The sequence below is a fragment of the Leptidea sinapis genome, chromosome 43, assembly GCF_905404315.1.
Source record: "Leptidea sinapis chromosome 43, ilLepSina1.1, whole genome shotgun sequence".
NCBI classification, from domain to species: Eukaryota; Metazoa; Arthropoda; class Insecta; order Lepidoptera; family Pieridae; genus Leptidea; species Leptidea sinapis.
The window spans coordinates 3,814,015-3,827,943 of record NC_066307.1 but is presented as its reverse complement, the minus strand read 5'-3'; the positions used below and the strand labels follow the sequence as shown (position 1 = coordinate 3,827,943).

At 35.7% G+C, this 13,929-nt stretch overlaps 1 protein-coding gene across 2 annotated transcripts in view; it reads left to right on the top strand.

The window, feature by feature from the left end:
• LOC126977083 (protein O-mannosyl-transferase TMTC1-like) overlaps nt 1–7,984 on the top strand; it is a 173,285-nt gene extending 165,301 nt beyond the window's left edge. For both annotated transcript variants that reach the window (XM_050825774.1, XM_050825775.1), the window contains 3 exons: nt 3,170–3,323; nt 3,988–4,105; nt 6,488–7,984. In XM_050825774.1, the coding sequence (XP_050681731.1) occupies nt 3,170–3,323; nt 3,988–4,105; nt 6,488–6,742 (527 nt within the window). In that variant the 3' untranslated portion in view covers nt 6,743–7,984. The remainder of the gene's footprint in view (nt 1–3,169; nt 3,324–3,987; nt 4,106–6,487) is intronic.
• Nucleotides 7,985–13,929: the final 5,945 nt, after the last annotated feature.

Genomic DNA, 13,929 nt, shown 5'->3' with positions numbered 1-13,929 from the left:
AATTTTTTATAAGCTTAGCTTATCTGAAAGTTAATGTTTTTAACTTTTAATATTACGTGATAAAAGATATTTAGATGATAAAAGTAGATTGACAGAACAGATATAGAGAGAGTAAACAAGAGATAACGATAAGTGTGAAAAGATTGAGTTTAGCTAACGTTTTATGATAAAACCGGGGAAGTACTGAAAAAGGGGCCTCAGGTTCAGAATACCGAGACAAAAAGTACGTAGTCACAAATGATAAAAAAGTTGATGCGAATGAAAGGAGCCAGAGGAGTTTGTAAGAACCATGCTATAGGTATCTGGAATTTATAATGCTCCTTTACCCTTCTTAACAAAGTTATATTTTCAAATTTGAAATATTACCACTATTCCACCATTACATAATTGGCTAACCAACCAATATCTTATAGTGACCATATAAATATTGAAAATATTTTTCGTTTTAAATAAATAGATTATCTTGGCCATCGCATGAAAACAAAGTGTTTGTTTTTTTTTTGCCCAGTCAATCTATTTATTTAAAACATAAAATGGTCACCATAAGATGTTCCTAGGTTACCTAATTATGAAATAACTTAAGACACAAGGACCCTTAAGTTGAGGCTAAACAAATAGGCAGATTTGGTATTACATAGATCTTAACACTTTTTACGGTCGAAGAACTGAGTTGCGAGACTTGGTTTTTTTTGCAAGTTATATTTTTGTTGGCATCTCATTTCTTTTTGTAGATAATCCAACTTTATTCTTTTCCGGTTTCACATCTTGAATACCAACAACAAGATTTTCTTAAAACCAACTGTCTGTGTTATTCACCTTTTCTTTTTGTAGGTAGTCTTCCTCTTTTTCTTTTCCGGTACTACTTATTGAGCCACAGCTACTGTTTTTCTCTATAGCTTTTTCTTTTTTACAATTTTTCATAAATCTGGACGGTTAATGCTTCTCAGTCTATTGCATTCACAAATTGAGAATTCTTTGCCTTAATACTTCCAAAGTCGGCATTAGTTAGATGTGATTCTCGAAAGTGCCAAGTAAACTTGCAACACAAACACCAGCTGCAACGTTGTAATCTCATATCACAATATAATATATGGCATTACAAAGTTATTTATGCAGTTGGTGTTGCTAGAAAACTGGACCGAAATTGCAAAATATTTTAGGTTTTCCTTATACATGAAACACTAATTTTATTCTAAATTTGAGGCTTCTATGTTGCTAGAAATGCATTAGACATTTGATGATCGGTCAGTTAGTCAGCGAGTGAGTGACAAAATTAACTAGTTATAATTCTTATACTACTAGTTTTAAATTGAATGAAATTAAATACACACCGTGTTTAATTAATGTTTACCTATCTGCTTACTGAAAATTCAGACTTCTAATTTTATCCACAACGATGAAAAAGAGGGTCAAAAATGGCCTGAACTGCTCGATTATATAGGTTTCTTCACTACTAAACTATCCATCTTTAGGTAGTATAACTCCGTCAACATAACAGATGAACGACACCTGTAGGCCGATTCACGTATATTCTAACGATCCAAAAATCGTTGTAGTTCAGAAGTCGTCCTATTGAAACTTGGTCCAAAATCAATAGGACTGAAACTCAGCGACTTATCGAACAACATGCGATAGGACATTGCCAGTCTAATTCTACTATTCCTTTATTTTCTACCTTATTCTTTTAAATATGTTTATTATGATATCAGAGTCTTTTGCTCAGTTACTAGTACTCAACCTAACAATATTTGAAGCCGTTGAGTAGTAAAAAGGTTAGGTATAATTATTTAAAAATAATTATTTCTGTATAAATACAGAAATTAATAGGCTGAAAATGAAATGTCGTACCCAAATGGTTGTAATAAAAAAAAACGCGGTACATCAAAGTCAAACTGGATTTTCGCCCAAGTGTAGGTAGCTCTTTCTCGTCTCGTTTTGTTCAATTAAACAAAATGAGCTCGAAGAAGATTGTAACCGTGCGTCAGCTTGAATCACTTACTTAGCTATTTTAGTTTTTTCATAAAAGCTGTAATAAGTACCTACAATATTTAATAAATTATAAAGAAGGTATATAATTAGTCCAATAACATAGGTAAAGGTAAATAAATACCTTCTCTTTATTCTATCTCTTCCATCCTGAGTCAGAGGAAAAAAAATATGTTTTTTGAATAACTCAACATCATTGCTTAAGTCATCTGTCGCACTGCTCTAGACACTGTAGGTTGAGGTACCTACTGAGTTGAAATTACTCTGACCAACAATGGTTTGGTAAGATCCTGTAGCATAAAATGCTAGTGCTATTAATACCTATAAGGTAAAAAAGCACATGATTTTATCATTTATTTAATTAAAGTCTTAAATATAGTAAATATCTTGTCAGATAAGTAGGTAGGTACCTACTAAGATCTTTCTTGGTACCTACCAACCTAAATAGGAAACTAAGTATAGTATTACGCTCTCATGGAATTAGAGGAACGAGGTCTTCAATAAGACCAAGGACTAAATCCTTAGTAAAGCGAAATGTTTTCACGAACTCCGTCTATCGTCCGAACGAAAATATTTGTTGATCCTTATATTATTTCGGCGTAGACGTTCTCTTCGCAGGTCTTCCCTTTCAGAAAGATCCAAAAGTAGCCAAGACAAGCTGATATTCATCTTTATGAAAAAAATTTCAACAGCCAACAACTGCAAATTACTAACTTCAGTTCAGCGACTTCTTAGACGTTCGATTTGACATTAAATCGTTGGTAACCGATTGTAAAAAGATAGCAGATTACCACTGACACAACGATTGAAATCCGTCTAGATGACGTGAATACGCTTTAGCGATTTTTGGATAGGGTCGTTTCTCGAACGTGCGATTTAAATCACGTGAATACGAATCGTAGGTGAACGTGTCGCTGCGATATCGCTCATGTAAAATTACGTGAATCGGGCCGCTGTGCACTTCTTTAGCGTGGTCGGGTGCACGCCTCATTATACCACCCCAAACCGTCAAGCTAATTAATCAAACTTTTGATCTTCTGAAGACTCCTGAGTCCTGTGTACTGTCTGCTGCAATGTCGGTGATACCTATATCGAAGAGATTTTATTCCCATGACTTATTTACTTAAGCTTTACCTTTTAATACCCAAAAGCTTACGGTCGGTGTTCACAACTCCTGTTTCAGGTCTTTGGCCTCTATCGTACACGTATTACATGAAGGCTATACGATACTCATTCGACGGCACTCGCGAGAGGGTTGCTCTGCCTCCACTGCGCGCTGCCACCATGCTGCTTCGGAGGCAAGGACAGAGGACAAGATTACTGATGCTGCTTACCAGGTATCAAGATAAGATCGACCGTTAATGACGATGCAATACATCTTCCTTGTTATAATATCTTTATTTCGATCAGTAGACTGTAGTAGGTAGGACTAATCTTAAGTTGTGACTCTGTGATGTTAATTAATGACAACATTCTGTACTAAACGGTTAAAGAGGCACTTTATCTGCTATTTTGTTTTCTGGAATAGGAGGACAAACGAGCGTAGGGGTCACCTGGTGTTAAGTGATCACCGCCGCCCACAATCTCTTGCAACACCAGAGGAATCACCGTTTCCGGCCTTTAAGGAAGGAGTACACGCTTTTTTGAAGGTACCTATGTCGTATCGTCCCGGAAACACCGCCCAAGGAAGCTCATTCCACAGCTTTGCAGTACGTGGAAGAAAGCTCCTTGAAAACCGCACTGTGGAGGACCGCCACACATCCAGATGGTGGGGGTGATATCCTAACTTGTGGCGTGTCGTGCGAAGGTGGAATTCGGCAGCAGGAATCAGGTTAAACAGCTCTTCGGAACACTCCCCGTGATATATGCGGTAGAAGACACACAATAAAGCGACATCTCTACGCAACGCCAAGTGATCCAGCCGATCACAGAGCACTGGATCCCGGACAATTCGGGCTGCTCTACATTGCACGCGGTCAATGATTGATGTGGTATTGACAGGTGGCAGTGCGCAGGCGGCGGTGGTCGCGGGGCGGCGGAGCGAGCGGCGGCGGCGGCGGCACTGCGCGTGCGCACCGAGCTGGCGGGCCGGGCGGCCAAGTACACGCGGCCGGCGCAGGTGACGGGACACAGAATAAACACGACCTTAATACGTCAATATATATTCCTCCTCTCGAAAAAAGTCGTATACACATTGCGCGACGACTGCAGCGCGGAGTCAGACAAGGCGATGTTATATCGCCCAAGCTGTTCACCGCTGCGTTAGAATATGTTTTTAAGCTTCTGGACTGGAACGGACTGGGCATCAATATCAACGGCGAATACATCACTCACCTTCAGTTCGCAGATGATATCGTAATCATTGCTGAGACCATGGAAGACTTAGCCATATGCTCGATATGCACACAATATAACTTCCTAAGGAGCAGGTCTTAAAATGAACATGGGCGAGACGAAGATTATGTAAAATATCCATGTCGCACCGTAACAATTGGGAAGTGTACTCTCGAAATTGTCGACGAGTACGTCTACCTTGGACAAACAATCCAGCTATGCAGGTCCGATTTCGCGAAAGATGTCAGAATACAATTAGGATGGGCAGGGTTCGAAAAGCTGCGTAAAATCTTCTCTTCCCAAATACCACAGTTTTTTTATGGAAAAGGTTTTTCGGTCCTCGACGCTTACCTAAGCGAAACATAGCAGCAGTAAGCCGCAACTTAACGCCGGTATTCTGTGCGAGTGTGGTAATTAACCCGGACGAGTCTGGCCCGATTGTGCTGACGTCATAAGACGACAGTGTGACTCTCCCACTTCTAAAAAGCACTTAGTCGCCTCTCACGGCACCCTTGGGCATGGGACTCCCCTAATCTTTTTACGCCCCGGGGAAGCACAGGGCAACAGTGTCTGAAGACGATGGTTTTTAACCAGTGATGACGCAGATGGGGTCGCTAACTATGGGCCTGATAAGAGAGCTCATAGTCACTCAGAGGGCAATGAAGAGGGCTATGCTATGAGATTCCCTACAAGATGGAATCAGAAATGAGAAACTGTAAGGGAACTAAAGTCACCGACATAGCCCAAATTATTGTGAAACATAAGTGGCAGTGGGCAGAGCACATAGTTCGATGGACGGAGACCACGTAACGGAAGACGTTGGTAGGCCCACCACGTGATGCACTGACAATCTGATCAGGACCGCCGGAGTACGTAGGATGAGTGCAGCGCAAGACCGATCATCGTGGAGATTTTTTGAAGGTACCCATGTCTTCATGTGTGTGTCAAGAGGAGGTCTCATTGTACCTAATAATAGCCCGGTACACAAACATTTTACTTACCAAGCGTATGGAGAGTTTTAAAAATTGCATTTGGATGGAGCCAAACCTAGTTTGTGTAATGCAATCACAGCGATTAGGTTTTCTTTATCACCCCACTCCATTTTAATATCGCAAAATATTTTACAATGTATTGGAGCCAAAATGAGAAAACTCAAATGAAAAATCATATAAAAAGGACAGATTCCAAATTCAAATGTAATATATTGTTTATTTTTAATTGTATCAGTATTTATGACCGGACTAAGTATACTAAGTATATGTTTATATAAACATGAAGTTACCTCACTATACATACGAATCACTCATAAAAAAATTAACAATAATTATGTTTTTTATAATGTTTAATGATTATTGTCTTTTCAATATATAATATTAGCACATTAAACCACTAACCTCACAATGTTATAATTATTAAAATATCTATTATTACATACCAATAATAACCATTAAATTAATAATTACAATTATTACGTATTCGTTGAATTTACTAAATACCCATATAAAAATGAATGTCATGTTAAAAAAATGTAGATGTCAATAATCAATTGCGCAAAACGTTCCATTAGTCCAAGATGACTTATTTTTTAATAATTAGAATAATGTTTTTCATTTGACTCCCATATCTTGGCGCCTCATTATTTTTTGTATAAACATCGTATAAACTTAAGTTTATAATTAATATAAACTTGTACTTGTACGATGCTTCCTTAATTTTTACATTAAGTGCGTCCATTCTCGCCATTCTCCTATTTCTATCTAATCATAATCTGTTAACCATTACAATCGTTCGAGTGACATGGTTCGTAAAACTTGGTGTCTTGTTCAAATCTCAAGAACCCGAGAGGTTGCGGGTAAGAATCCTGCATCGTTCATAAATATTGGTTTAAAAGGTTAAATTTTAGGTAAAATTTTGGTTTAAGTTTGTTTTAAATCCCAAAAGTGAAGGATTGAAAAATTTGTTTTTTTTAAAAGTGATTTAAAAACAACATATTGTTTCAAGTAACAAAATTAAGTTTTTAATCAAGATAAGGCAAGTTAGTGGTGGATTATGCTATTTTATATAAATAATCAATAAATCTTGATACTTTCTATACTTAATAATGTCTCACGAAAGTATTGAAAATAATTAAATTTTCAGTAAGTTTTACTTAAGACCTAAATTCCAGGTTAGATCAACGTGTCTTCATCACAGCAAGTTGGAGATTCCAGCTTCTCATAAACTATTGCACATAAATGAACGTGAGGGTACAGTTAACAATAGTCATAAGAGCAGGATGTCAGTGAGCAGCCCGTACAGACCAACCCACAACAAGTCCGAGAGTGGCACCAAGAGGAGCAGCTGTCCCATCAACAAGAAGAAAGCGAAGCATCCTGATGCCATGACGTCACTTGTGTCTCACCACTTGATAAAGACTTATTAGATTAGATTTACAGTATCCTTACACAGTTAGCTTCTTCAAAACACATTTTATCCAATAGAAGAGTTTTTTGACCACACAGAGTAAAGGATTTTGACATTGCATTATAAGTGGATTATTCCTATCTTGACTTTAATATTTTTTTTGTATTGTATAAAATTATAATTTTGTGTTAAATAAAATAAACTAATTTATACTGTAAAAAAAAATTTGCCCAACACCAAGTTTGCATGCTATTGGTAATGGCTAACTTTAAGCTATTGTAAGACCAAATTTGTACCACCCTATTTAATAGCAAATAAATGAATATAATTAGTAATAATGATTTAAGTTGTCTAAAATGGGAAAGATGAACTAAAATCGATGCTAAATAAGTCTGTATTAGAAAAAACAGTTCCAAATATAATAATTTGAACTCTCTCCAACAAATTGGGCGTCACAATTTCCTCTTAATTTCAAAAAAATTAAATTCAATAAAAAATCAAACGTAAAGGGAATTGTTTGTAAATAATAACATAGCATCGTGCTTTCAAAAAATCAAATCCTGATATGTGCAGAATTCAGATAAGATAAGCTTATTTTAAACTCAATTTAAATGTACCCTTTATTTTCATCGTATATCAGTTTTTTTTAAACTCTTCTCTTCCATCAGACGAGGCATAGCAAAAGGTATATAAATTAATATTATGTAAATAAATATAACTGTATGCATTGTTATGTTTCGAATAAACAAATTATTGTATTGTAAATAATATGTAATTTTTTGCTAGCTGATTTTATAAAATATTTTCAATATAAATTGTTTTGTAAACATCACTGCTCACAGCATTAAATTTCGCATAGATATGTTATAGTGCTTACAATGTTAAGAAGCAGAGAATACAATAAAAGGATTAGTATTAAGCTAAATATAAACTTATTTGGTAACTTTGTGTAAATAGTGATGTAAATAGATAATGTTAATATAAATAATAATTATATTGTAATCTTGATTATTGTGTACATGTTTCGGACAATTAATTCTGAGAAATGTAAATATTAAATAATTTCTTATATTACTTTCGGTCTAGATATATTTTCTATACATCATGTAACATGGGGTTGATGTGTCGGGTTTACTACTGTTAGTATGAATGCTCAAGATTATTATTATGTACCTTCGAGTATGAATTGAAATGCCTATGTATGAAGCATTATATTATTTGCTACTGTTTTGAATGTAAATTAAATAATTATTATATTAAAGTGATCTTTAATTCTTATCATTGGTACCCGTTCTATTTATATTCGACTAATTTAAATTTTAAATTATTATTGACTGGTTTAAAGCAAGTTTTTTTCAGTGGGAGGCACCTTTGCACAAGACGCCGGCAAGATTATGGGTACCACAACGACGCCTATCTCTGCCGTGGAACAGTAATGTGTAAGCATTACTGTGTTTCGGTCTGAAGGGCGCTGTAGCTAGTGAAATTACTGGGCAAATGAGACCTAACAGCTTATGTTCATCACTCACGACAAAATCATTTACGACTTTGTCGGTGACTCATTATTTTAAATTTAAACAAAAATACAAGCCGTGCGGGCGATACTTGCTGTGAGATATACGAAACTAGACAAATAAACAGCAAGATCTGTCGCGAGTCGATGCAGACATGCTTTCGCAACTGGAAACGTGGCCTAACACTACCCTGAGAGAACAATATACAAGTAATGATACGAGGGCTGCACTAAAAGTATCGGGAATCAAGGACACAACATTGCTATTTAAAAATGTATTTATTGCTTTTCGAAGTATTCTCCGCGAAATTTGACACATTTTTCCATACGATGGAACCCATCATTGAAGCAACCATTCCATTCGGAAGTTGGGGTCTCCAAAATGGCCGTTTTGTAGGCGTCCACAGCTTCTTCAGGTGATGAAAATCTCTGACCACGCAATTTATTCTTTATTTTAGGGAAAGTATAGAAATCATTAGGGCTAAGGTCGGGGCTGTACGGCGGATGGTCTAATAATTCTATGTTTTCTTGCTCTAAAAACTCTTTTGTTCTGTGCGCGGTGTGAGAACTCGCATTGTCGTGATGGAGGATGATGCGGCGGTTGCAGTTCTCTTCACGAAGTTCAGAAACGACCTGTGGCAAACAAATGCAAGCATACCATTCTGCATTAACCGTTCTTTGTCACTCAAGAGGAATAGTCGCAACATGGCCGGTTTCGGAGACAAACGTGGCCGCTATTTTTTTTGCAACATTCCATGAACGAACAATTTTTGTTGGCTTTAACTCATTTTCGAACACCCAAACTCGTGACTAGTTTTTTGTTTCGGGTGCGTACGCGTATATCCAGGATTCGTCACCTGATACGATGCTGTATATAGCATTTGAAGATCCTGCGTGGAATCTTTCGAGAGTTTTGACACACCAAGTAACGCGAGCCGCTTTTTGTTCTTCACAGAGCAAATGCGGAATCCATCGGGAAAACAACTTTTTTACACCTAATTGTTCATGCAAGATTATTTGTATTTGACTCATGCCAATGTCTAAAGTTGAGCCTGAATTTCGCGGTATGTCACATGTCGATCTTCCTCAATCAGCTTACGCACCGCCATCAACGTTTTCTTTGGAGACTGCAGTTTTTGGACGACCTTGACGGGGATCATCACTGAGCTTGACATGTCCACGTTGAAATTCAGCAAACCAGCGATAAATTGTGGTTTTGGATGGGGCTTCGTCACCAAATGCAGAAATCATCCGGTCAACACACTGTTTTTGTGTTAAACCACTTCGAAAGTCATAATAAATCATCTTTCTAGAATTTTCTCTAGTCAGTTCCATTTTCTCAACGACTAAACAAGTTTGAAAAGACCTTGTGAAAAGACCGAGAATCTTTTTTTAAATAAATAAATGGTATTCGATTTTAAAACCATGGAGTATTCAATTAAAAAGATTTTAATATGACAGGAACAGTGGAAATATTCCATTCCCGATACTTTTAGTGCAGCCTATGTATTCAATTAGGTTCCATTTGACTGCGTACATACAACGCAGAGCAGCTCAATTGCCGGAGACCCAGTGATCTGTGAACGTCCAGATCACTTGGCATTGCGTAGAGACGTCGCTTCATTGTGTGTCTTTTACCGCATATCAAGAGCAGTGTTCCGAGGCCTGTTTGAGCACTGGTGTTTCATCTGACTTCCGCCCTCGAATTCCATGCGCAGGCACAAGATAGCACAAGCTTGGATGTCATCCTCACAATATGGATGTGTAAAGTTATACAGTGCTGATTTCAAGGAAAATTCTGCCGCGAACAACCCAACAATAGTGTGCTTTCTTGGGCGGTTTTTCCAGGACGCTACGACACGGGTATCGTGTATATCGGATATAAAAAGAGCTTACATTTTCTTAAAAATCCGAAACGCTTCTATTATTCCTCTGATGTTCATGGAGCATAAGGGCGGCGGTGATCACTTAACATCAGGCAAATCGAACGCTCGTTTGTCCTCCTTTTCCATTAAAAAGTTACCTACTTCTATGCTTCCAACAGAATACAACTTTATTAATATAGAATTAATTGCTCGAGTGCATTTATTATTGTACAATAATAACAATAACACAGCATTGTGGAATATTATTTCTTAATAATTAGAAATTAGCGTACTGCAGGTTTTAATAAGAAATTTAATAGCAAGGTTAATTAAACCTATATTTCCAAATAGTAATCAATTAGTCGCGGTGCCCGGCGCTGTGGTAATACTTTTTGTTGTTTTAATTAATTTAATTGTACGCCCAATATTGAAATACCTATAAAGTTCAATATTGACTGGTATTAGCGACAATAAATATTTTTTAGAAGATATTACAGAAGCAGAGTATTACACGTTGATAACGTGCAGTTGGAATACAATTACAAGAATTGATTCGAAGTACCATCATAATTCAAAAATAAACTGAACCTTCATATTTTTTAAAATAAGTAATAAAAGAAAATTGTACTTAGTAAATTTTATTGAAGTAGGCGTTACTTTGCGGAAATCCATAATTATACAAATGATTTAAGTTTTCTTTAGTGTTAATTCCGCCAATATTTGTTTTTTAAACAATTCGTCTAACTGTCTCGCGCCAGATTTTGGCGAGACAACATGTCCTGAGGATGCCTCGTGTAGAGGCGAAACACGTGTTGAATTAAAAAAAAAACAAATATTGGCGGAATTAACACTAAAGAAAACATAAATCATTTGTATAATTCTACTTAGTGTTAAGTCCTTCACTATTTTGTACAGCAAAGTTGATACTCAATAGAGGTTGAATCAGTGGTTCACTGGAGTAAATGCTCACTCGAAAAAATTCTTCATTTTTCTTTAATTACATGTTCATACAGATTAGTTGAGGTAAAACGGAAAATTATATACAACTGCTCGTGCTTCTTCAAATGAATTTAATTTTGGATCATTTGTTCGAGGAAATAACCAACAAAAAGCAAAACAATTGTGGACTGTATTATGTGACGCTTTAGATTCGTCATGGTTCATAGAATTAGCTGATGAGAATCTTGAATCAAAGGCATAAGTGGCATTTGTTTTCTCAAAATTAATTCCTTTAGAATTATTTTTGATCTAATTTCTAATATACTAAATGCTACTTCCGCTTCGGAAACAAATGGCACTCTGAGAGAGAAGAAGCGGCGCAAGAAACTCTCCCAGACTTCTTTTTAATAAAAATATACAATATTGTACTGTCATTGCTATTGCTATAAAATAATCATACCTTAGTCCCAGGCTGTCCCATCACTTAGATATTCAGCTGTGGAGTAAAAGGATTTACTACAGAACCATTTTTTTAATAAAACATTTATTTATAGATAATGCCTGAACAGTGGCTGGGACTTTATTATAAAAGTGTATACATTTACCCTTAAAGCTAGCTATTATGTATCTTATGAAGCCTACTAGAATAAGTTACAAGCAATCCCTTATTTCTAGTGTTATAACAATGAAAATTACTATTAAGAGCCAAAAGGTTACGATTTTTTTGTATGTATATTAAATTTTCATAAATTTACTGACAATGAAGAGTCATAATATTTATTTCTTTAAATTTTTCTTTGATAGAAATTATATTCCATTATATCGCGATGTTCGAGCTCACGACGTCTGCTGCAGTTCCTACTCAAGTGTTGTTCTATGTTGTGAATGATCTCTCTATTTTCAGATTCATTTCTTTTCGTTCATTCGCCAATATCCAACATTTTGATGGTAATGAATTCAGTCAACACTCATTTTTCACTTTATGATCAAATGTTTAATTTCGAATGGAAAAATGATACTTACGAAAAATATATTTACTTATATAAATTTAAGTCAAAAAATGCTAGTTCACGTTCCTTCACACTTTTATATTAAATCAGATTTTTGAATGATTTTAAAAACAAACTTATTCTTGTCTGTCAGCAATTTTAAATTACCATCATTTCATAATTATGTCGGCAAAACCAATTAATGTTTATAGCACAGATATTATTTCTGAATATTTTTATCATTTAAATGACTTTCTAAAACGTGCTGCTTTCTAAGTTTCTGCGTAGACATTAAGGAACTGCAATATTATCTGCACAACTGCCGCGTAAAGAAATCAAACATTACCAGCTATAACCCACTATTGTGCCTCAAATATTGAAAAGGAAATAAATAAATTGTTATGAAAATTTTGTGATGTTAGTTATAAATGCTTGCTTTCAAAATCATTGGACGGTAAGAGATTGCCCATGTCTTTTTTTATATTTCGCCTCTCGCTGCTCAGACTGGCAGGCGTTAAACTAAAGAGCTTAAAATAAAATTTTACAGTTTACAATAACAATTATAAAATACACTATTAAAAAAATATTGTTTATTATATTTTATGAAATACAATTATATAAGTGACTTGACATTTCATTATTTCATAATGAACGTCACGGACGAGTAAAAAAAGAAGGACTCCGCGCCGTGATATTAGCAAGTGAAGCACCTTTATGCTAGTGTGTGTGCGGTTACGGGGGATACCAGTTACACAATTTTTTCTCTCTTAAATAATCAATATCCGGACGACCGAGCCTTGCTCGGATCTTTAGGAATGTACAAAACTTGAACAAAAAAAAAACTAATTGGACATCTGGATTCGAACCGGGGTTTTCTGCTTTCCGGATCACCCAATGAGCTATTATAGTCTTGTATCTAGTAGCGAAATTTACCTTTGTATTGTAATGTTATTGTAGCTGTTTCTCATTAAAATACGGATAAAACTACATTTATTTTAAATTGAAACCTAGCTAGATCGATTTCTCGCCCCCGAAACTACCTCTATACTAAATTTTATTAAAATCGTTGGAGCCGTTTCCGATTCAGAATATATATACAAGAATTGCTCATTTAAAGATATTAGATATATGGCCACAAATACTTTTATAGTATCGTTTTACACTTTTTCATAACGCACGACGGCAGTTTTAAATATTTTATTGAGACGCAAACTGATCTGTCACAAACGATGGCAAATCTCATAATGGCGGCCGATCGGCTTGTATTAATGTAAGTGTGTGCGTGGGGCTATGTATTTACTCGTTTACCGGCTTGTTTTGCTGCTTCACTGTTATGTCAGGTGACACGGAGTCCTTCTTTTTATACTCGTCCGTGAATGAACGTATGGATTTTCGTGTAGCTATAGTGATAGAAATGTGTTTAAAATAATTGCAACTCAATCGTTTTGTAATATTACGTAAACGTTATTATAAAATATAATCATCTTGTCCGTCAGGTCATTTCAGATAAAAAACGTCCCCTTGTATTTCTCAACTCAACGACCTGCAAACTAAATACTTTACAATAACAATACAATACAAATTGCTCAACTTTTCAAAATACTGGTCAAGGTTTGTTGCAGAAGTGTCTGCAATCGATCTTAACTTATTTACTTAATAGCTTAACATCAGGGCTTAGACCAAGCTAACAGGTACAAATTTTATGTATCATAACTTAATATAATGTATAGAAATGCGTCTGCATTTCTTCAACACAAATTTTCTGACGTTTACGACATTTGTAATTTTTTTTGGTTTCTACGACCATTATTAGGATAGGTAAAGGGTTCAAGCCCGTACAGCCGTATTCATTATTTAGTAATTAATTGTCAAAGATCGTCGCAAGATTTTTACAATATTG